We start from the raw sequence: 22831 nt of genomic DNA, 5'->3' as shown, positions 1-22831 counted from the left end.
GGCCAGCCCACGTGGACATTCCTAAGCTGGCTGCCAGTATCTGCTCTGAGGTGATGTTATTTATAAGCCATAAGCAACCCAAAATGTGCCTGTACATGTAATTGAGAGACGGCACAGTGTTAGATGTGGGGAGGGCCCTGCAGTGACTTTGCCTTCTCATGAGGGTCCTGGAGCTCCTGGGAGATCCCTGGGTACCCACTGTCACCTTGGGTTGCTGTGAGGGTGCAGGACTTGTGGGAAACATAGTTCCTTCCCTGCAAGTAGGTCCAGTGAGGATGGGGTGGGTGAAGCCAGATAGCATTTCCTCCTCGTCATGGTGCTGCCAGCTGTGATTCACTCTGGATTTGTTGTTTCAGATTGTAAAAGCACTAGAACATCTACACAGTAAGCTCTCCGTGATCCACAGAGGTAAGTGCCAGGCACACAGCCATGACCATGCTGGTATCTGTCTGCCCTGTGCCGCGTGCTCTCAGCCTTGCAAGGGCTGGCCTTGCGGCCAGGCACAGGGCTCTCAAAATATCCGAGATAAAATGGGCCTTTGACAGCAAAAATATGCCCCAGCATCTCATGACTAGCACAACATAGTCAGAGGAAATGTCTGCTGGTTTGCTCTTTAAAAACTGCATGCTGGTCCCAGCGTTGCCCCGAGGTGGAGAAGTGAACTCCAGCCTTATTGTGCTGGCAGAAAAAGGGCTGTTTCCCCCTGGGTTTTGTTTCCCTAATGCACAGTCTAAATCCATGGTCTGCTTCAACACCTCTGCAAAATTAAAACAGACTTTTCCTTCTGACCTTGGTGGGCTTTGGATCAGGCTTTGCAAAGGCTTCTCCCCGGGCTTGACGGCTCCATGTTGACGTGCAGTGAGAGGCGTCTCCATGCCAGCGTGATGCCTCATGCAGTGATCTAACCATCCTCATCCCCTTCTGTGAGCTTCCCTGAGCACTGGTGGGGCAGAACAGTTTGCTATCTAAAATAGCCTCAAGTGAAGTCATAAATACCCTCCTTAAACTCTTCTGACATTTTCCCCTCTAGAGCATCTCAACGATGCCATGAACACACTTAGAAAGAAACAAATTTGCAGTGTTGCTGCTTGACACCTTTATTTTTAAAGGGTCATTTTCAATTTGTCATGAGGAGGAAAAAGCCCTCTCTGGAGTGTGTGACTGCTGGGGAAAGGAGCATCTGAAGCGAACAGAGTTCAGCTCTAGCAGTCATGTTTTGTACACTCTGCGTGTGGCTGGGGGTTGAGTTTCTGCCTTCTGTATCATTTACAGTAGGTGGAAAATGCTGCTCGGCTTCTGGATTTCTGTTTACTTGTTTGATTTCCACTGAAAATTGTCTTATTTCAGCATAGTAACAGATGGGTGAGGATCTCAGCTACCTGAAGCTTTCGATTGCAAAATGCTGATTAGAGAGCAGATGTTAACAAACTGTAAACCACCCAATTCTAGTAAGCAGGATTCAAAAGCAGCTTCTGGCCTCCTTCGGATGGTGTTTCAGTTCTTCTATTTAATAGTTTATCACATGTAGACAGGGGACCTTCTTGCAGAAGAGACCTCTTATTTCTGGGTGGCAGCAGGGAAAGGATTGCTCCCTTTCTGAGGATCAGTGCTGGGACAAGAGAAAGCAGGGTAGCCTGCGCTATCTGTGCTGTGTTGAGATTTCATCTGGGGTTAGCCTCACAGGGAGCGATTGCCTGCTGTGCAGGAAAGCACCTCCATGCTCTCCTGGATATCACTTACTAGCTTCTTTCTGTGCCTTAATTTCTCTTTCTGATGGTGATTGTAACTGCCTTCGTGGGCATGATGCAAGTGTGAATGCACCAAGGATTATAAGGCCGTGATGGGAAGCAGATAAATCTGGCAGTAATAAATAGATGAGACACTGGCCTGATTTCCATAAGGTGTGGAGCACCCACACGCCTGCTGCTGTTCACATTGCCTTCAAGCTTGGTATCCTTAAAATTAGAGGCCATTTCTGAAATCTTGATCCTTGTCTTAGTTTACTGCTCCCTCCTTCTGCAACCCCTGCTCCTCTTCGCCCTTTCCTGCCCACCCCTCATCCTTTCCCCATGGGTTTTTCCTTTTGCTGGCATGAGACCAGATCCAGCTGGGGAATTGCCAGCGGTCCAGCCGTTTGCAGACATCCTCTGGAGATGCCCCCAGCCCCGCTCGGCTCTTCCCTTGTGAGCGCTCTGATGTCCGTGGCCATCCCCAGCGCAGTGGGATACGATGGTTACGTGCAGGGTTACCTCCCACTCCCCCAAATCGGAGAGAGGAGTCTGGAAGCGAAGGGACACTTGCAGGACATAGGACAGGCCCATGAGGCAGTCACCTGAACTTGCAGTACCCGCAGCCCGCCGGGTTTCTGGCATGCACAAAGCACAGGGGTTTGCACGGGCACCGTTGGTGCCCTCTGCTGATAGGAAGCTCTTTGGCTTTTTTTTTTGCTTGGCACAGCCACCCATGCATGACAGTGACTGTGGTATGTGTTCCTTCTTGCAGATGTAAAGCCCTCTAACGTGTTGATCAATACGCAGGGGCAGGTGAAAATGTGCGATTTTGGAATTAGCGGTTACCTCGTTGACTCGGTTGCTAAAACTATGGATGCAGGATGCAAACCCTACATGGCTGTAAGTTGAGCCACGGAGAAGCTGCTTGTGAAAGCTGCTGTGGGACAGCCAGAGGAACATGAGCCTGGGCATCGGGTCATCCTAAAGGGGGAAGGATCAGCCTCCGGCATGTGTCCTGGGGACTCGTTTTGGAAGACGTATCCCTGAAGTTACTTGTAAAGGGGCAGAGAGGGGAGACGGATCTCAGGGGTCAGATCAGATCTCCTGGGCACAGCTTCTTGCTGCCTTATCACCTCCCTGTGACCTTGGGGAAGGCTCTGTAATTACTCCGTGTTGCATTTTTTGCCATTTGCCCTGTGGGGACAATAGTACTTTCCATCTGGGAGGAAAAACAGTCCCCAGGGATTGGGTCCCTCAGACTCCTCCGGGGAGCTGCTGTTTGTGATTTGCTCTGTGTGGAGCACTTGCACAGGGTGAAAACGGTCCCGGAGAATTGAGACGTGTCACCCCTACGTGCAGATGTGCTGGGTCAGCTCCACCACCCCAGTCCCTGGTGGGGGTACCATCTGCTTCTGGTGACCCATTTCATTGCCTGCCCTTACCGGCAAGGATGTAGGACCAGGTCTGGCCCCATGACAACCCAGGGAGCAAGCTGGTGGCATGGACTAAGTGGCCCTGGCCTGCCACCATGAAAGACCCCTCTTAGGTCGGTGTGGGCATCACGTTGGGGCCATCCCTGTCCCTCAACTGCCTTTGTCTCTGTTCACAGCCTGAAAGAATTAACCCGGAGCTGAACCAGAAGGGATACAGCGTCAAATCCGATATCTGGAGCCTGGGGATCACAATGGTAGGGTGATCTCGGGGCTCATAGCGATGCCAGGAGGGTTGAGTGTTGCTCATGGGGTCATTTTCCCCCGCTATAACCCCCCTGACACTGGTGGCACTGGTTCCCTGGGAAGGTGGTGGGGGTGGGAATGGGAATACACCTCTGGGGATACCAGGGAGCACGCCGCAGGGTTGAGGGGAAGGAGGATGGAGCTGCTTTGACAACTCCTCGCTGTCTTTTTATGTGTCCGTGGGTTGCCACCCTGGTGGGGACGACCCCGCTGCCGTGGCCGTGGGCTGCCGGGAGATGGCAGCATGGGCTAAGGCGAAAAAGAGTCCGGCACCACACATCTGTGGCCTTGGAGCAGGTTGGATTTCAAGCACCAAAAAAATACTCCCCAGCACTTAGCAATTAAGCAAAGTCCCCCTCAGAAGAAGAGGGATGGGTGGCGTCTCCCACACAGCATTTAGGGGGAATCCGTCTGCTTGCAGAGTCGTTTTATAGCGCAGTTACCCTTTGCAATGGTGTTTGTTTTGTTTTTTTCTTTTAACCTCTAAACTTTCCCAAGCGACGTCTAACACGAGGGTAACGGAGGATTGAATATGGAGACTGCTGGGTCTCCTCAGGCCTTTCCCTTCTGCCGGGGGAGGTTAAGCAAGACGTTGTGGCCAGCTGGGGTGAGGAAATGCCACGTGTTTGTGCGGCACCTAAAAAAACACCCCACAGTCCTGGGTGGGCACACAGGAATCTGGAATCCGTGGGGCGTCCTCCCCCTGATGCCTGAGGCTTGGGCTCTGTCTCCCCAGATCGAGCTGGCCATCCTGCGCTTTCCCTACGACTCCTGGGGGACGCCCTTCCAGCAGCTCAAGCAGGTGGTGGAGGAACCGTCACCGCAGCTCCCGGCAGAGAAGTTCTCAGCGGAGTTTGTCGATTTTACCTCGCAATGGTAAAATATCCCCTCAGCCCTGCTCGCCCCGGCCCTGCTCACCCCGGCCCTGCTCGCCTCCGCCATGCTGAGGAGGGCAGGTGCCGGCAGCCTCCTCCATCCCCGTCCCCGCAGGCGTCTCTCTGGGGTACACCCCAAATTTTTGAACAAAATATCCCCCCTCCCCAGGAAAGGGACAAGCCTTCATGCCCTCACTGAGCTCTGAGGGCCGGGCTGAGGCCTGGTGCCGCGCAGGCGACGCGTGCCCTTTGCCAGAGCACTGGTGATGGCGGTTGTGGGGGTCTTCTTCCCCACCTGAGGTGGTGAGGAACAGGCTTGGTCACCTTGGCGGGACAGCGCAAGAGGAAGGGATTTAGGAGATTTTCTCATCCGGTCATCCCATATCAACAACACAGGGTGTCTGTGGCCAGGCCGGCAGCACGGGCAGGTGCAGGCAGGCAGGTCCGTGGAGTCCCTCATGTCCCCGGGGCTGGTGTGGGGTGAGGAAGGGGAGCAGGGCACAAAATGGCTGCCTCCTCCTGCCTCCCACTCCCTGGGGACACACACACACAGAGCTCTGAGGGCAGGGACGGTGCGGATTTTGCCCCGCGGTGGCCCCTGTCGGCGGTTGTCCCGCTACCGGGGCCCTCCGGCTGCTGCGCTGCTTTCCGTGGGACTCGGAGCTGGAAGCAGCGGGAGAGTTTGGCTGCGGTGTAGGAAAAGGGTTGGAGCAGATGTGCGCTGTCTGGAGGTTGCGAGAGCTGCATAAAAGCACAGGCTCTCCCAGCACCCGAGGAGACTCACAGCTGCCCTCATCGTATGGTTCAAAGAGAGCTGGCGGCGGCCCCGCGGCTCCTGACTGCTTCTCCCTCCAGCTTCCCTGGAAACCGCCTGGGAGGCGTTTTTATTTTCCAGGCGCTGCAGTGCCATCCACGGCTTGCCAAGTTGGCAGGTGGATGGTGGGTTTGCGTGGTAGCCAAGAAAGGACGGCAGATCGACAAATACAGAAATGTGAGACTGTTCCCGAGCTGCCAGCGTCAGGGCCTGGAGCCCGGCCGGCTCTGCTGTGACCCAGGAAGGGGATTATCAGCCACTCCTGCCCAGGGACTTTAAGTACCGACACTCAGATTCTTCGGAGTCTTGTTCAAACATGTTTTCGAGGTGCCTGTGATTCAGCTGCACGCCTCTGCCGACCCACGCTGGGGAATACCTGCCCGTGCCCACACTGCTCTGTGTCTATCAGAGGTGGGAGCTGACTTGGAAAAAACCTCTCACAAAATGCCCACCGTTTTTGCAAGGCCCACACTGAGATTTTGGACCAGCTGCCTTTCTCCCGTGCTGCTGGCTCGCTACTTGTTATTGCAAAGTTGCCTGTTTGTGCCAGGCAGGCTGTTGTTCCCCACTGAATATTTTGCTTTTGCAAGCACGGTGTCTTGCAGCTATAGCTGTGGGCTGATTTAGGAGTAAGATAGCCGCAGCCATTCACGATGGTTGCAGCGAGAAGAATAACCCCGCTGAGCAGCACTCATGTCTTGAAAGCTCATCCTTTGGGGAGCACGTGGCGGTTGTTCTCTTTGCAAATCCTGTCCTCCAGGATCACTGAAGATCCCTCAGCGCCAGTGAAGTGGCGTGGACTCAGAAAAGTGCGCTTTGGCTGCAGATTGCACTAGTTTTGTGTTGTTGGAGTCTGAGAGTTTTTTCTGACCCGGAACCAGGTTACATCAACTCAGTGTATCGAGATTGGCCTGGCTTGGGCCTATCTCAAATTCAAGAGATCGCAGAGTGAATTGCACCATCTGCTGCCTGGGGCAGCGAAAGTCTGATTACCTGTAGCCACTGCAGGGAAGTTCCTGGGATGTCTGAGTCAGGATCAGATCCAAATATGGCTCTTCATTTCTGAAGATTAACATTGATTTCAGTAACTTGTCACCAGATTTCCTGGTATTAGTAACCTGGGAACAAGGTTTTTGTTTGTAGAGGGTCTAAATTAAGAGGATTGTACCCAAATCCTGCTTCTGGACACACCTAACCTTCAAATTCACCTTAGCATCTCGGCTTGGGCTGCTTTTGAGCTCAGAGGATGTGACACATCCCGTACCTTCAGTTCGGCAATATTGGCACGTATCGTTACTAGGTTCCTCTGTTCATTCACAACATGACACTAAACATGAGCCCGCTACACACAGCAAGCAGGAAATATCTATTCAGTGTGTGTACTCCGCTTCCTCTGGGCTCCGGCAAATCCCAGCAGAGGAGCGACTTATCATCGCTGAGGTTCTCACTTTTGTTTTGCTCAGTGTGACACCTTTTCCCCGCCACCGACGTGTACGTGTGTGAAGATCTTTTTAAGTTGCTCCAAGTGTCTTTCCCCTAAATACACTGTCAGGAAGTGAGTAGAGATTACGTCCTGTCTTTTAAAAGCTATTTTCTGCTGGAGGGAAACCAAAATAACTTCCAGCTACAACCCTCCAGAGCCATCTGTTGTAGGAGAGGAGAAAAAAAGGATGTCCCATGTAACCGTCCCTGCTGATAACAGCGTGGTGATAAACAAATAGTTGTACACGTGCTTCGGAGCCACTCGGTCACTGCTCCCAATCAGAGGTCGGAGGCTGTATCCATGCCCTTAGTCACTGGCCTACTGGATAGTACCCAAAAACCCAATTGTACCTGGCCCCCAGCAACAGGCAGTGCCTTGACTGGTGTATATGGTGTCTCTGGATCTCTTGTTTGACCTTGAGCTCACTGCACTTGTGTGTACCCAGCACCGTGTGCAGGCTGTGTTGGCTGTAGGTGTCCTCAAGGCCTAAAGCTGTTTGCTTAACATACGGATGAGTAGTTGAACTTAATTCTACAGAGACCTGAAACCTGGCTTTTGTCATGGTATAATTTTATGGCCTTGCTTAAATTGCACACAGAATGTAACTTCTAAATTTTTTCTTCTTTGTTTTTCATTAAAGCTTGAAGAAGAATTCCAAAGAACGGCCAACATACCCAGAGCTTATGGTGAGTGTGCCTGCATTAAGCAGTGTATTGCTTCAGAGCTGAGATGGATTGCAGTGAGATGCTGAAGACAGGGTTTCCAGTAGTGACCGGTGATTTGGGATACTTAGCATCTCTTTTTTCATAACAGATGTGAGAATCATGGCACTTCAGGGTCTCAGGAGGGTGACTGCAAATCAGAGATGCTCTTTGAAATCTCGCTCAGGTGCTATTGCAGTCAGATCAAGGGAGAAAAATCTCTTAACAAATTTGCTAAGGGACAAGAATGAGGCTGTGAAGAATCAGTTAGCAAGGATAAAATCCTCCTCTTGGGTTTGTGTGATGGCTTCAAACACCTAAGTGAAATGGATGCATCATGGATGCTCCAGTGGGTTGCAGGAGCTGAGTGGCCTGCTAGGCTTTACTGTCAAGGTGCCTTGGAGAGGAGACTTTTTGGACAGACTAATTCCTGGATGTTAGGGACAGGGACGAGTCTGTGACTAATAATTCCGGTTATTGAATTTCATCTGCTGCTTAGAGACTGTTTGCTGTGAGCATGTCTAGGACAGAGGAATAACTAAGGAAGAAAATGCTGATAAAGGCTTACAACAGGGGAAATGCAAGGCAGTGCAGGGCTTTGAGGCCAGATGCACTTAACTGCTGATGAACTCCCAGCAGTGCAGACACTGGTGTATACTCAGCCAGAGCTCTGGGCTAGAGCTGGCAAGAACAGGGTCTGTGGTGAGATTTTTCTGCTAGGGCTCCACAGCTTCATGGCCTCTCTCTCTCCTGACTTTCTGGTATTGATCCTGGTGCTCCTAATAGTCGGCAAAAAGCAGGAGAGCTTAGGAAGTCAGTGTTTCACTCCCATAAGCATCTAGTCCCTTTTTTACTCTCACCTGATTCACAGCTTCCTAAAGGCAGGAAGGTGCCTAACTTTGTTATTTCTGAAGATCCTGACCCAAATGCTTGCCTGTCCTTACATGCCCACCCCTGTCCGGTGTCAAGATCTGGCTAGATCTTCTGGGTTAAGGGTGGAAACTGCTGCAGAATTCCCTCAGGCATTGGTGTCTCCTACCCCATAACTTGTAGGACATGCGTTATACCATCCAGGGGGTCAGCCTCCCTGCTACCTCACTCTGTCTGCTTGGAGGTGTTGGGACCTCTGTGGTGTGAATGTACCAGGGTTTAAGGTGCTCTCTAGCTGCAAGATATGCTGGAAATCCATGTACCTTTTGAATGTGAGTTGTAAGCAATGAATAATTCTTGTGGCATTTCTCGCTAGGCCCTGTAATGCAATTAGACTATATATAGATCTGATTTACACACAGTTTGCCCAAACACTGGTTTCAAACAAAGGGAGGCCTGAGGTTTAGGGCTTTTTTTTTTCCTTTTTTTTTTTTTTTTTTTTTATTATTGAATAAATACATATATATTTTAAGAAAATTTCTGAAGTTTGCCAAATGGCCTTTTATCAAAAAGGTTCACCGGAGCAGCTCCGTCTGTTGCAGCATTAATACGCATTGGCAAGCAAGTGCATTTCTATTGAATTAGGTTCTTGGATCACCTCTCCAGAGTATCTCAATGCTGTGGTATTTTATGGCTGACATGAATGTTGTGAGGTCCTGTGGTTGAGGGTTGCTGTTTTGTTGGGTTTTTTTCTCTCTCTTCTCTCTCTTATGGCATTAAGTTGCGGTACTGGATTGGACTTGTCATTTAGACCAAGACTGCTCCCTTGCTTTCCTGTGGAATTGAGGTTTCTCATGGAAAGTATGACTCTGTGCTATCTTGAGCATCAGGAAAACTGATACGGATGCTTAATTTCATTTGAAAACCCACTTCCCCAGGTGAAGTGGAGCATGAAACTACTGCAGGACTCCTCCCCGGTGGTCTGCACATTGCATGGAGCACATCCCACCGGGCATGGGATGTTTTGTGCTATAACCAGACTCAGTTGTTGCAAAGGGCTTGGATTCACTGAGAGACAGGGCTGGAGGCCACTGCTGCCGCCCGTGTCACGCTTGCGGGTTCTTCCAGGCTGCAGAAGCTCTGCTTTGGGTGCGACTTAGCTGGGATATGAAAGCAGTGGCATCACGCTGGGATAATAGCACAGCAGGCCATTTGGGCCATCTCTCTGAGAGCTATTCAGGACACTTCGATTCCCGTGACTGTCTGACCCAGGGAGACCTTAAATTATGTCTGGATCCTTGCCTCAGCCCATTTCAGCTCTGTTTCCCACATAATTGTGCTTCCTCTTCCTTGCTGGTGTGTCTTTGGGTCACTTCCCAGCTGCTCAGAGCTGCCTCTTTTTATTCACTGGATAACTTTCCGCTCAAGCCCACCTTGGAAAGTCTCTTTTCTTTGCTCATCTTCTCCCTCCACTCAGCCACTGCCATAAAACAGCCAGTGCTCAGGGCCTGAGGTGAGGGACAGCTTTGAAAAACCCTGGAAACCCCAAATTGTCTTTAAAAATCCGGCTTGAAATGAGAGGGTCAGGAATGAAACTGAGCACCCCCAGCCTGTGTATAGGAAGCACAACAGCATTTTGCACAGACTGGAGGTCACCTGTGAGCCCTGCAGGGCTCCAGCTGCCTTTTGGTTCTTTCTGAGACCCTCTGTACAAATAAATACAATTAACTGCTAGGACAGTGTGTTGAACAGTGTGTGGTGATTTCAGGTGGATGTTGGCTGACTCCCTGGTAGCAAACTGAGTCACTGGTGCTAGCAGAGAGGGGCTTTGCTGTTGCCGTCAGGGGCATTTCGTTGTGTTTTTTTCTCCTTACACATATTTTTCCGTTTGTGCTGAAATGTAGGCAAGATTTTCTGGCAGGATGTCTTCCCATGTTGGTCACGATTAAGTAGTTAAACATACAACTGTGGATGGCTTTCCAGCCGGGATGGCTTTCCTCTTTGCGGTGGTTGGGGGTAAAGTAGCCATCTCCTGCTGCGAGTATGAGCAATTGCAGGGAAGAAATGAGACTCAGAAGTCACCGGAGGGTAAATACACAGATAAAGCAGGAAGCTGAGGGAAAACCCACTGCAGTCAGCTTTCCTGCAAGGTTTTCCTTGCTCCTGTTGGAGCTGGCGCACGGTGGGGTGGGTAACCACCGTCTCAAGAGGAGCACATCTCCTCCCTGGGCACCGCAGAGCTGTGAGCCAGCATGTGCCGAAGGGCATGACGTGCTAGAGATGGAGGCAGTGTTTTTAGTACTTTCCCTCGCTTTGAGAGCAGCCCAGTTCAGCCGTCCCAGCCAGGGCAGGGTTTAGAGGGAATCCGAGAGGCCAGCACGAATCTGCAGCCTTCATGAAATGGCCCCTCGGGCTCCCCGACTTGCCTCAGCTGCAAAGAATGGAAAGCCCAATATTATGATGCTAGCAACAAAATCTTTTTCACTGCCTAGAAGACTGTCTGAAAAGGTTTTAGGTTTGGTCCTCAGCGTTGTGAATAATGAACTTTTCTATTTTTTCTCTCTTTTCTTTCCCAGCAACATCCTTTCTTCACCCTGCACGAATCCAAAGAGACAGACGTCGCCTCTTTTGTCAAACTCATCCTGGGAGACTGAGAACTGGACTTGTAAATGAATTGCCCTTCTGTGGACTGGTGGGTGCAGGGGAGGGGCGCGTGGCAGGACTTGTCATGAAAGCACCAACAGAAAGTCGCTGTGTTTTGTTTTGTTTTGTTTTTATTCTGAGAAACCCCCGCCTCGCCGAAGTTTTTAAAAGGGTTCTTTGGTATCCATAGTGACATAGAACGAGCTGGTTAGTGAAATGAATTTTAATAAGGTTGGTAACCTTAAAACAAAAACAAAACAAAAAAAAATGTAAAAGAGTGATTTACATATTTAATGACAGTCGAAGTCCCTCTTCCTAACTTTCTCCTCATTCCCCTTCCCTTCCCCCTGAACCAGAATTTGCTTTGTCATGGTAATAGGTGCTATGGTAGTCATGAAGTTGTATGTAGATTTATATTTTGTCCCTTCCATTATTTTAATATTTATGTTAAGTGCTTGATGGAATAGATTTCTGTTTTATATGAGGATGAATGTGTGGTGACGATGGTGATGCTAAATGAGGCCACAGCAAGCAATAGTCATAGGGCTTTGCTGGGGAAAAGGTGTCAAAGGAAAAGAGAAAGAAGAGAAGAAGTGTCTGTGTTGTGGAAAATATTTAATGCTCATCGTAAAAAGAATTTATAAACAAGGATCTCAGCTCAGCTACTCGAGCTGCTTTCGCAGCGTGTGAGGCAGCATCACTGTAAGGGAGGGAGGCCCCAGCGTCCCGTGAGGTCGCCTCTTCTCCGGACACCGCGCTCCGAGTCCGGCCGGCCCGTCCCGGCCAGCCTGCCACCTGCGGTGCACTGCCAGCCTCCTGCCTGCAGAAAGCCCCTGCCCTATGTCCCACCGACTTACTCTGCTATATCAGGCGGGTGATGAGGTCTGGAGTGGGAAGACATTGCTGGGGTAGTGTCTGGGACAAAAGCTCCAGAGGGAAATAGATTGCCAGATAAGTTGCACAAAGATCAGGAGGAGGCTGCAATGGTCAGTCCCTCACCTGCCCGCAAGCCCAGCAGCATTGCAGCGCCCAGGGCTCCCTTGGGCTGGGGATGAGCTGCTTTGGGCCTAAAAGGGTGTTCCGCTCTCCTTCTCCAGATGAGAAAGGATAACAGTATGCATAGCATGACATCTGTGAAAAATGGGATATCTCAGCGCAAGTTTCCAGGGCTCTCGGCACTGCATCGGCAGCAATCCCTCTGTACTTGCCCACAGACTTTCGGAGTGCTAGCGAGCTCCCCTGGAGCCTGTGCCGGCGTGCGGTTTGGGCTGTGTCCAGCTCTGGTCGGGATGCTGAAGGCAGCCAGGAGTACTGGGCTCCAGCGTGGGCCGCAGGTGTCCCCCACGAGAGCTGCAGCCTGGGAAACCACGCAGGGAAACCACAGCCCACCCCTATCAGGAGCTCGTTGCTGTTGGCTGGGTCCTCAGAGAAAAGCTGCTAGCCAAGGGCAGGAGCATGGGGGCTGTTGGGGTGGGAGGGGAAGACGGCGGCTCACGCTGCTTTTAGGTAACGCGGTTACTGTCTAGAGAAAGGGGGGACTGTGCACTGCAAGGTGTTGCTGAGTCTGGAGCAAGGCCACTGGCTCCAGATTGATGCTGGTTTGACTGAGCCAAACCTGCATAGCTGCCTCGCTCGGCTATGAGGTCCTTTGCCTTTGCCCGTGGCTCCTTCCCCCAGCCCTGCGAAGGAGAGTGCCTGTGCTTGCAGCTGCGCCGGGGCATGCACACGTGCCTCATGCCCCTCCACGTGCTCCCTTTCCCCATCTATTGCTTCGGTGCAGACTTTCAGAGTCAAATCCCAACTTGCTCTGCAATATTTAAGTTGTGCAGGATGTAATTCAGCCTGGGATCCAGCCCTTTCTCTCCCGGGTTAGTGGCTCCAGTCTCTGTTGGGGCAGGTTGGGCTTCTGGACTAGTCTAGGCATCTGTTTGGGAAGCGATCCCTTGGAAGGGCTGATGGGGAGGGCAATATTTAGAGCAGGGGTTCCTGAATGGTGGTACCTCTTGTGCTAGGGACACGCCGACCACTTTGAAGAGGTGCACATAGACACTGCCAGTGTCTGGGCTGCCACTGTCACTGCCACGGCCGTGGCTGGCAGTGCCTGCAGAGGTGGCTGTGAACCCTAAAATACTGCAGCTCTGCCCTGGAGCCAGCATTGAAGGAGATAGGGGAGCATTGCTCTTGGAGATTTATTGATCCTTGTACCCCTCAGCTGCAGAGCAGGGTGGCTTGAGGAGGGCTCACAGGAATCGGGCTGCGGGGGTTTCCTTGCTGCAAATTGCTCATGGGTCGTGCAGACTTTGGGGAAGAAGTTCCTCTTCCTCAGCTGTGTTTCACGAGCCTGCCCAGCCCTCGGTAACGATAAGCCCCATATTCCGCTTTGTGTCGAGGGGAGCCTTTCAGGTTACATTTTGTTGCGGATGAAACACAAGGATGTTTTACTTCGCAGTGTAATTTTAAGAGGCCTCGCATGGCTCATAATCTGCCCTCTCATATTCCATGGTGTGTGTGTGTGTTTTCTCTCTCTCACTTTCTCAGAGTCACAGAGCTGTTTTGATTGATTGTCCTCAGCTGCAGCTAAAAGTCCAGCCAGCCAGTTTATAGAGTTGGTTCCAGCATCAATTCTCGCTTTGAAAAACATGACATTTAAAACCACCCTTTGGTTTTCCTACATATGGATCTGATGCTTTTGTTAAAGATTGTTTTTGCCGCTTTTCTCCTGGAATATAAGTCTCATTTGGACACCACATCTCCTTGACCTCAGAGCACCTTTATTTCAGTGCCATTGTAATTGACAGGTTGAATTTATGAGATACTGTCAAAGTTCAGTATTAATAGCAGATATTAATGTCACCAGCGTTTTCCAATAGAAAATTAATGTCAGCGTTGTCTGCAGCTAGTAACCCTCTAAAATGATTCCTACATGCCTCGACACTACATGCTGAGTGCTTTCTTTTATGCTTTTTGCTCTTGCAGTGCTTGGGCCATCTAATCCCTTTGTTTTAATGACATTACAATAGAGCATGCAACAAATCACTTCACTTCCCTCCTGATTCTCCATGACTTTGTTCCTTTAAAAGTCATTTGCGTCAGCCCAGAGTAAGTGTGAATCCGTATGACCAGTGTGAATGAAAACAGTGATCCAAGCGATTGCCAGTGTGGAAGGTAGTTACGGCAGGAGAGAAATGCAGAGGCTGTCTGTCTGTCTGTCTCTGCAGCCCTTGTGGCACATATGGACATAAAGGTCGGCCTGACGCAGGATTTTCTTAGAGAGAAGCCTGAGCTGGTGGCCTCGGCGCAGGGAGGAGAGCCAGGGACTCCTGTGTGCTTAAAAGCTCTGAAAACATCCTGGGCTACAAGGTGGAAGTCAGAGTCTTTTCTCTTTCGTTTGATTGTAACCTCTGTGAAGATGTAAAGCCTTTGGTCAGTGCTCAGAACCTTGCTTGGCTAGAACATGAGCACAGGGTTGCCTGGGACAGCCATGGTCTCTGGGACAGTAAGGTTTTCCCAAAAACCAAGCCCCCTGAACAGCCAAGGTATTGAGGCTTAAAGCTGTTCTTCAAAAAGCTCTTCTCTTTTCAGACAGGACAGGACTGTGGGCAGCGTATTGTCCCGAACTGGGATTTTTAAACTGCAAAAGATGCAGATCTCATGCCATAAACCTGCAACAAACCAAAACCACACCAGGGAGCAGAGAGGAGAGAAAAGCTGCTCGGAGCTCAGCACTGAGCTGTGACCTGGACCAGCTGCATGAAATAATTCCAGCACAGTTAGCCTTTTGCAAGGCAGGGAGGGCTTCTCCGCTTTGCCACAAGCAGTGGTTATCAGGCTGCATGAAAGATGCACAGCCCAACCCTGTGGCAGGTGGTGGGGGACCACCGGGGCAGGATGTTCATCCTCTTTTTTCCTCTACCATACAGCTCTTGATGTTCCTGCAACCTCCTGGATGCTTGAGATCTTGCTATTGCTAGAGCTCTTGAAGTGTCACTGCCAGGAAAGCTATTTTCTGTGTCTTGAAGGTCTCTTAAACCTGAAAGAGTAGTTGGAGGGCATTTGCTGGCTACTGTTTTTGAATGCCAGGTTCTTGCTGCTGCAGTGGGGGAAATGCCCATCTTTTCTGGAGTTTTTCCCAGTGTACAAAACTTTACACAGATATCTATGTACTGTATTTCTGCATTTTCCCTGACTTTTGTCAGGTTTACTGGTGGGGAAGAAGGCATTTCTGACTTGTTAAAGAGGTGGGAACACCATTTCTGGAGGCAGCTGGCTTCCCCTGTGGGATGGAGGAGGCAGTTGGTAGGTCATTACTCAGAAAAAGCTCTAAAAAAAGATACGCAGTTGAGCTCGCAGTTCTTCAGCAGGTGCAGAGGGAGGTGGCTGTGTGCCTGCTGGGCCAGCGCTACCTGCACCTTGTCTTGGTGGGAAGGGACTGCCAGGCCCTTCGCCCACACAGCAGAGCAGAGCCTGGTGCTGAGGGCAGAGACACCGGCATGCACAGTCTTAGCTGGGATTTCTCCATGCTTGCTGCAAGCTAAGTATGTACCTGCACATTTCCCTTCTTTCCTAGACATTTTGGAAGAGGAAATCCTGCTCGGTCAATGCAGCATTGCTTTAGTGGCTGGTCTGATGTAGTTCAGACAAGGTTCCCACCAGCTCCCTTGTTTAATAGACCTCTTTTTTATTAAAAACAAAACCCAAACTCCTCTCTCCGAAAAGCCAGCCAAGATTCTCTTTTTTTCTCTCTTCCATCTTGTTCCTCTTAGAGGAACTCTGGGAGCCCGTCTTGGTGCTTTCACTCTTTCACATGCCAAAGATTGCTACATCCCTCTTAGTTACGCTCCTGCCAAACCAGATCTTATAGTCTTGCCTCAAAAATCATCCACTTCCCTGCTCCTTGGGGTTCCTTTTGTTGCTGTTGCTTTTTCATTGAATTTCCTCATGTTTATTGACATGTCTATTGTTGAGCTTCCTGGACACATGCAGCTCTCTTTTTCGGATGCAGAGAAAGACAAATAGTTGCCTTCACTAGTGTGCTCCTGCTGTTGGGGAAATACTGTTAGTGATATGATTCCTACAGATGGGGATGGGTCTCATTTAGAGCTAGGGTCATGGAGGGTGTAAACTGGCATTGCTCCATTGGCTTGGCTGGAATAAGGCCAGTTTTGTCCAGCTGAGAATCTGTTCTTAATGTCTAAACAGTTATTACACACTAATAAAGATTAATGATTGTAAATCCCCACGGATTATACATAAAATGGCAAGTTTTACTCATTAATCTTTATTGCTATATTATAGCTGTTTATGTTAGAGGAGTCGTCTCTCTGTGTTCTGAACATGCACTTAGGAGGTGGGGGTTGAGCATGGGGGAGATGAAGGGTGGACAAAACAGACCAGATGTCCACGTGTTTTACAGTCTGTGTCCTCCCCCCAAGTTGGTTGTTTCCTTAAAAGCCGTTAACCAGCAGCAAAGGATGTATCACAGAGCTTTGTCTGCTTCGCTGGCCTCTGGCTGAGCTATAAAATCCAGATTGTTTCTGGTGAGAAGGGATCAGATCTCCTAATTAATATTTCAGCTCAGCCTTTACTGGAGCAGATGGATAATATGAAATTTGACGTGCATTCTAGCAGGCCAGAGCTCTGCAGTGCAGTGAGATTCGGTCTCTCGGGCCGTGGCTTGAATAGATGCTTTCTGTGCAGTAGGCAGCTGTGTTGCAGGTTGAAAGGATGCTGCTCCTTCACATAACCCCACACCATAAAAGCAGTTGATTTTGTTAATAAAGAGGGCCAGAAAAAGCTCAGTTGAATCTCGGCTTTTATGTGTTTGCAGATGTGTATAGACACAGATAGGAGGTGGCGGTCCCAGTGGTCTGGACGCAAAGCTTCACGTGCTGTATAAATGAAGAGGACTCTAAAGAGAGTGTAGTAAACTGCAAGGGTGGTTTTAATGGCATAAGGACAAAAAAGAGTCCTCTGATAGGCAGCTGGTGTCAATCCACTCTGCCAAGGAAGGTCTGGAGTTGATGGGGAAGGCTGGAGCAGAAAGAGAGGGCGAAAGAGGCAGCCAGAGACTCAATGGAGTACATAGCCTGGTGAGAGCAGCCTGTCTCCCCTTTCTTTTGCCATGTACTCCTTCAGGCCCAGAGTTTTAGGTAATGGGTTTGCTCACAAGTCCCAGATTGCCACTGCATCCCCACATCCAGCAAGAGAAACAAAATCTAAACCCCAAAAGAAACCCACAGGGAAAAATTGCGAGCTGATGCTTGTTGCCTGCTGCGTGGCCTTGTGCATTGCTGCTTCCCCTGCCGAGCTCGTCAGTGAGATTCAGAGGTCTGACTTAAACGATGGAGAAAGCATGGGAAAGGCCTCTGTAGCTGAGAAAGAAGAGAGTAAACATTTTAAGGTGGTCTCTAACTAGCCTAATGGTGGAAATATCTAATTTACAGGCCACAGTGATAAATGAATTCTTCAGGGGCCTATGCAGCCGGCAGTGCCATTCCACTGGGAACAATTTTGGCTGCATGACATTTATTACATGGCCTCCTTTAGTGCACTCCTGGGTTGCTAGAAAGCTCTTTGCCTCCATCGACACCTTACGTCTCAGTCACCTTTACATTTTGTATTTTACTGTCTGGGATTTTACTAGCAGCCTTTTTTCTAGGCGGTTGGTCAGAGTGTAGGCAAGGGAAAGGGGCCTCCAGCCAGCTCTCCGCAGAGTGCTTTGGGAGAGGAAGGAGCTGCCTGTCTGTTATCCAGTGCCTGCTTAATGGGAAGCTGCAGCCAGAGGCTAGCTACCCTGCAGGTATCCAGCCGAAGCGAGAGCTTCTCCTTTCGTGCTTCGCTGCCATTGCATTAAAAATCCCTTTCTGGAAGTGGAGCAGCACTGGTGTTGCAGCAGCCTCGGTCCAAGGCGGCTCGCCCTTGCCGGCAGCCAGGCTGCAGGACAGGCCGCGTTTCCTTCCTCGAAAGGCTCTTGGTTTTCTCTAAATGATGGGGCAAAAGTCCAGCGGCTGTGAGGTACCGCAAGGATACGCTGGGAAAAGCTTGGAAGCATCTTAAACGCTCTGGAAATAGAGATGGAAATCTCAAAAGATCAGATGTCTTTCGGCAATTTCCAAAGCTGTGTGGTTTTAGCCAGACCTGAAAACCCTTCCTAGAAGTTTATTGCAGCGTATTTTGATATGTTACTTTCGCTTTTAGGCCTAGCTGAATCCAGGAAACTCACAATAGTGTAATTTTTAAATAAAGGGTAAACACACCCCAAGTATTACCGAACTGATCAGGAAAGTTTCTGTTTGGTTTCTCTTACAGGAATAATTCAGGCCACCTCAGGATTTATACTAATTCTTTTTGAGAAAATAAGAGATCAGACCATGGTCTTTCCAAAACTCTGTGACCCGTCACACAAGCGTGCGCACCAAATTGTGCCAGAAGGCAGATGGAGATCAGTGCTACAGTAAGGGGTGGCCAGCGTCTGATGGCTGGAAAGAGCAGTCTGGCAGCAAGCGCGCCCATGGCCTCCAAAAACATAGGTAGATACAGTTTCCCCAGGAGTTGTGTGATGGAGGTATCAGGGTCTGCCACGTCTCATTTTTTTCCCTCTAGTAAAGAACATTCAGCCATCTCAGAGTGTCCTGGAACAATAACTGAAAGCCTTCGGTATTTCTCAGCCCAGTTGTATGGTTTTTTTCAGGACGGATACTGAGAAAAGTTAGGAAGGGCCAGGTGTCCTTGATTTACGCAGCCAGAGTGAAGAGATGTAGATCAAGTGCCTCATAAGAGCCAAAAAGGTGTGTTTAAAGATAAATTACAGTCTCTGTCATAGCTGTTAAGTCAGGATCAAATTTTCACACATACAGGTGCAGCTGCAGAGCTCTCCGTCCATGTTTAGCCCAGATTTAGTCATGAGTCTTGCATAAATATCTTATAAATATCTAATAGCACGGACTGTACCATTTGGTGGGCTTCTGGCAGACTGGGGCTCTACAGGCAGAAAAAAGCTTGGTTCAAAATACAGTATCGCCAAAACCAGGATCTGGCTTCAAACATTTCCTATATAAACTATGTATGAAGTGAATTTCCAGAGCTCTGCCACCGTTTTGTTTCCTCCATAATTGTGAATCAAGCGGCTTGTGCTTGGTGACAACTGTCACTGTGCCAGTGGGTCTGCTGGAAATAGTCACAACATACAAAATAGTAGGAATTTTGCATTTATTTTTTAATAGCAATACATTGGGGGGAAGCTGCTAAATGTAGTTTCTTGCAAACTGGAAATGTGTTGGAGTAAAACTTGTCATTTCTCGTAGAAAAAAATAACTGTCTAAAAATGTCCAAAATCTCCAATTGAAGCAATTACAGATTTATTGGCAAAGATCCATGTTTAGCATGAAAATATATGAAATTTCTAGAGTTTCTGTCTTAAGGCGTGAAATCTGCTTTTTCTTGAGATGGTGGTAAATTTGTAACAAGGATATGTCTACATACTTTCAGCTAGAATAAAATAAAAAAGATATGAGCACAATGGAAAAGCAACCACTTCCCAGTGGTCTGCTGGTATCGAAGAGGCACAGGCAAAGCACCTGTGTTTTGAACATCTTAGAAAAGAGAAGGCTTTCCAACCTACTGTAATGCAAGTCCTTATTTTACTTTATTTTTAGGATTTTTTTTTCACAGTAACATCGTTTGTTTTACAACTGTGAAAGTCTCTGCTTTTCCTTACATGTGGAAGGCTGATTATTCTTTCTCATGTTCTTATTATTTATTATTTATCCATTTCTGGTACTATCTAAGATGTGCTGAAGGTATCTCCCAGCCTGCCCTTGAGCCATATGGAATCACTGTAGTATCTCCTAACAGCTGGGATGGCGAATGGCAGTAGATGGCTAATTATGATTTTAAATTATATTTATAGCAATTTAGATTTTCTTTTAGTGACCTGGTTTGTTCTAGAATTAGGGATGGGGATTAGGAATCTTTTTTAAAAAAATCACATTTTTCAATTTTTCTTTAAACATCTTGGAGGCTTCTGAATAAACCTACTGTTTTGTTTTTGATAGGAAAAGCATCAGTTGGGTTGTAATTGTTCCTTCAAGAGGGGATTAACTAGCATCAGGGTTCAGTTTAACTGGTAAAAATGCTCTATGTCACAACATCATTAACCAAAAGTGCACTGGCATTCTGAGAAAACGATAGTTTTCCACCTGAAAAATAAAATCTGGTTTGCGATGAACTTGGTTTGTCCAAGTCTCGTGCCAGGCTTTTCTGTATCAAATTTGCCTGGAGTTTTCCTTTAGCCCTCGAGCCAGGGAGACTCAGGGTTGCCAGGATTGCTTTGAAGCAGGACTGAGGGCCACCCAGGCACCCTCTGGCCAAATGTCTGCTCTGGGTGCGGAGGACACGAGTCCTACAGAAATGATGGAGCAACTAAGGAACAGCTGCTTCTTGCTCTGTAAGAGACGTTGAGGTGAAATCCTGTAAGCATGACCTGTGTGAGACAAGCAGGTTTGAGGGTGCAAAACCATCAGCTTTTTGTTCTTTTTATTCCCTTTCTCCTCTTTGCAAAGGTGCCTTGCTGCTCCACTGCTTCAGAAGCCTCCCCAGCCTTTCTGATAAAGAATGCTGTGGTGCATCTGTTTTCAAACAGCTTGCATTGGTTTTCTGGTTTGTTTTTTCTTCCCCCTATGTATAAGAAACGTTGGGTAGCAGAATGTGGAATTCATTAGAAGTTCATAAAGCAGGGACCTCAGAAGGATGTGGGTATAAATGCTTTTCAGGCATCTGAGGTGAACTTTAAATGGAGCTTTGGCCCTCATTTGCTTTCTGCTTTTCAAAAACCATTTATGAGAAAGTGGAGCTGTCAAAGCCATGCATGAACTTTGCCTTCTTGCAAATAACTTGTCTCAAAGTAAATTGTCAAAATGCACAAGAAACTTGTCTCAAAGTAAATCCAGTAGCTCTACAAAGCTGGAAAGGTATGTGCATTAGAGAGAGAGAGTGTGTGTGTGTGAGAGTGTGTGTGTGTGCACGTGTTGTGCATGGGTGGGTGGAGTGAGTAAGTCTACCATTTTGGAGATTTAAAAAACACAATGCAAGTGTTTTTAAAAAAGGCAATGTAAAATATTTATTTCTTGGCAAAAGTACATCAGACCACATCTCCCATCCTTCTTTTAATTGCTTCATGTTTGTTTTTGTTGTCTAAGTCTTTGCTGGCCTGTTTCCTCTGCGGTGCTCGTTGCTACTTAGCAGCCCGTAACCTCACACAACCCCTCTCGCAGCGAGGGAGCGCATGGCACAGGGGAGCTCGCAGGAGCACAGGCTCTGCGGCTCATCAGGAGAAACATTGGTGTTCTCATTGATGGGAGGAATGGGAAAGGTAGTGTTAGATGGAAAGGCAGGACAATGCATGAGAGTTACTCAGTTTTTAGCCTTGTGGAGGTAACTCTCTCATGAGAATCAAAACTGCCCACATCCTAACGCAAGACCCCCACATCATAGCTTTGGGGGAGGGTGGATTTGTCCAGAGATAGCATCCCTGCCTTGGCCAGTTCTTGGGAACACGTACTGGTGGTATATTTAAAAGAAATGAGGTGCTGTCATCTTTGTGAGATGGCACCCAGGTTCTTGTCAGGGCTGGTTAAGGTCCCCTCAGGCTTTGCCCAGGGTTTGTAGCCGAGCGGAACCAGCTGCCAGGAGGCAGTGCCGCCCCGTGCCGTGAAGAGCCATCGCTCTGAGCTCCTATTCCTGTCTGCAACCAGGCGAAATTTCATCAGTCAGATATTGCAAAGCTCACAGGGTTCTCCCTGCACTCCAGAGAGTTGCCTGGCTGCCCACCCGTACGGCTTCACGTCTGCTCCATCTGAAACACTTCTCTTAACCTGTGTTGTCTTCATTCATCTCAAAGCTGTTCCTCATGCCATGAAGATGATAAATAGTAGGAGACTGACAGTAGGACCATGTGTGTAACATTAGGTAGGTTTTTATTTAATGTTGTTGTTGTTTTCATGAGATGCTTTTAGGATCTTTGTTGTACTGGATTAAGGATATTGGTGGAACAATTGAACTGGTATTCTTTAACCCCGACTGCCCCAGATCCTTTCCCTCCACGGTCTTCATTTTAAAAAAAATCAGATTGGGAGAACATATTTAACTTGAAAAAAAACCCCAAACCTTGCTGATGGAATAAGTTAATCTTCTTTACTACGCTTCGATTTTATTTCTCAGGATATCCAAAGGTTTTTCACTGCTGCTGAGAGAAGGGGACAGTACACCTTTTTGAAACTTCAACCACTGTAACCGTTTTCCAGATGTGTGTGTGTGCGCGCGCGCGTGTGTGTGTTAAACTCAGCACTGTGTGTGCGTGTGTTCTGCTGAATATTGTGTGCATCTATGAAATGCTTCAAACAACTGCCTGGAAGTCAAAACCAACCACCTCTTTCCAGTCATATGTTTGCCGTGACTTTTCATAACCACACTTGAACTAGTGGTCTTGGATTAAATATTCAAAGAGCAGGGCATCTTTATAGCAATGGTATGTCAGTCAAATTAAGAAAAATGTACACAAAAATAAATAAATGAAATTTAAAAGTAACGTGCTGTCGGTCTACCTGTATTTACCCCGTGGAAGTACTACCAGTTGTTGGGGACACACTTTGTACTGCTTTTGCTGTTCATATGGAAGGTTTTTAGGGATCATCTTACTCGCAACGGCTTATCGTACATTACTGAAAACTCAGGAATGCTCAAGCTGCTCTACAGAAATAATTATCAGTCTTTCTGCCGTTGGTTTTTCTTTCTGCGCTTCGGCTAGCGTGGCTGGCGAGAGCAGACACATCCACATCCCGTCCAGCCCACATCAAAGGCGCAAGCCCCGGCTCCCGCCGTGGCTCTGGCAGGGTGCTGGTGCGACGAGAGGGGCCGGCTTCCTGCCCTCCCCCCCAAAAAATAAGCTTTCCAGCGTGGATGGGGGGGTTCGAGGGGCTGCGA

At 48.6% G+C, this 22831-nt stretch overlaps 1 protein-coding gene across 1 annotated transcript in view; it reads left to right on the top strand.

The window, feature by feature from the left end:
* Positions 1-22403, top strand: part of MAP2K6 (mitogen-activated protein kinase kinase 6) — a 54076-nt gene extending 31673 nt beyond the window's left edge. The window contains exons 7-12 of the mRNA XM_075044216.1: positions 357-408; positions 2503-2630; positions 3340-3417; positions 4203-4342; positions 7279-7324; positions 10786-22403. Coding sequence (XP_074900317.1) covers positions 357-408; positions 2503-2630; positions 3340-3417; positions 4203-4342; positions 7279-7324; positions 10786-10863 — 522 coding nt within the window. The 3' untranslated portion in view covers positions 10864-22403. The remainder of the gene's footprint in view (positions 1-356; positions 409-2502; positions 2631-3339; positions 3418-4202; positions 4343-7278; positions 7325-10785) is intronic.
* The last annotated feature ends 428 nt before the right edge of the window (positions 22404-22831 follow it).

The sequence above is a fragment of the Buteo buteo genome, chromosome 13, assembly GCF_964188355.1.
Source record: "Buteo buteo chromosome 13, bButBut1.hap1.1, whole genome shotgun sequence".
Taxonomy (NCBI): Eukaryota; Metazoa; Chordata; class Aves; order Accipitriformes; family Accipitridae; genus Buteo; species Buteo buteo.
The sequence above is the reverse complement of the archived record's forward strand: the minus strand, read 5'-3'. Positions and strand labels throughout refer to the sequence as shown.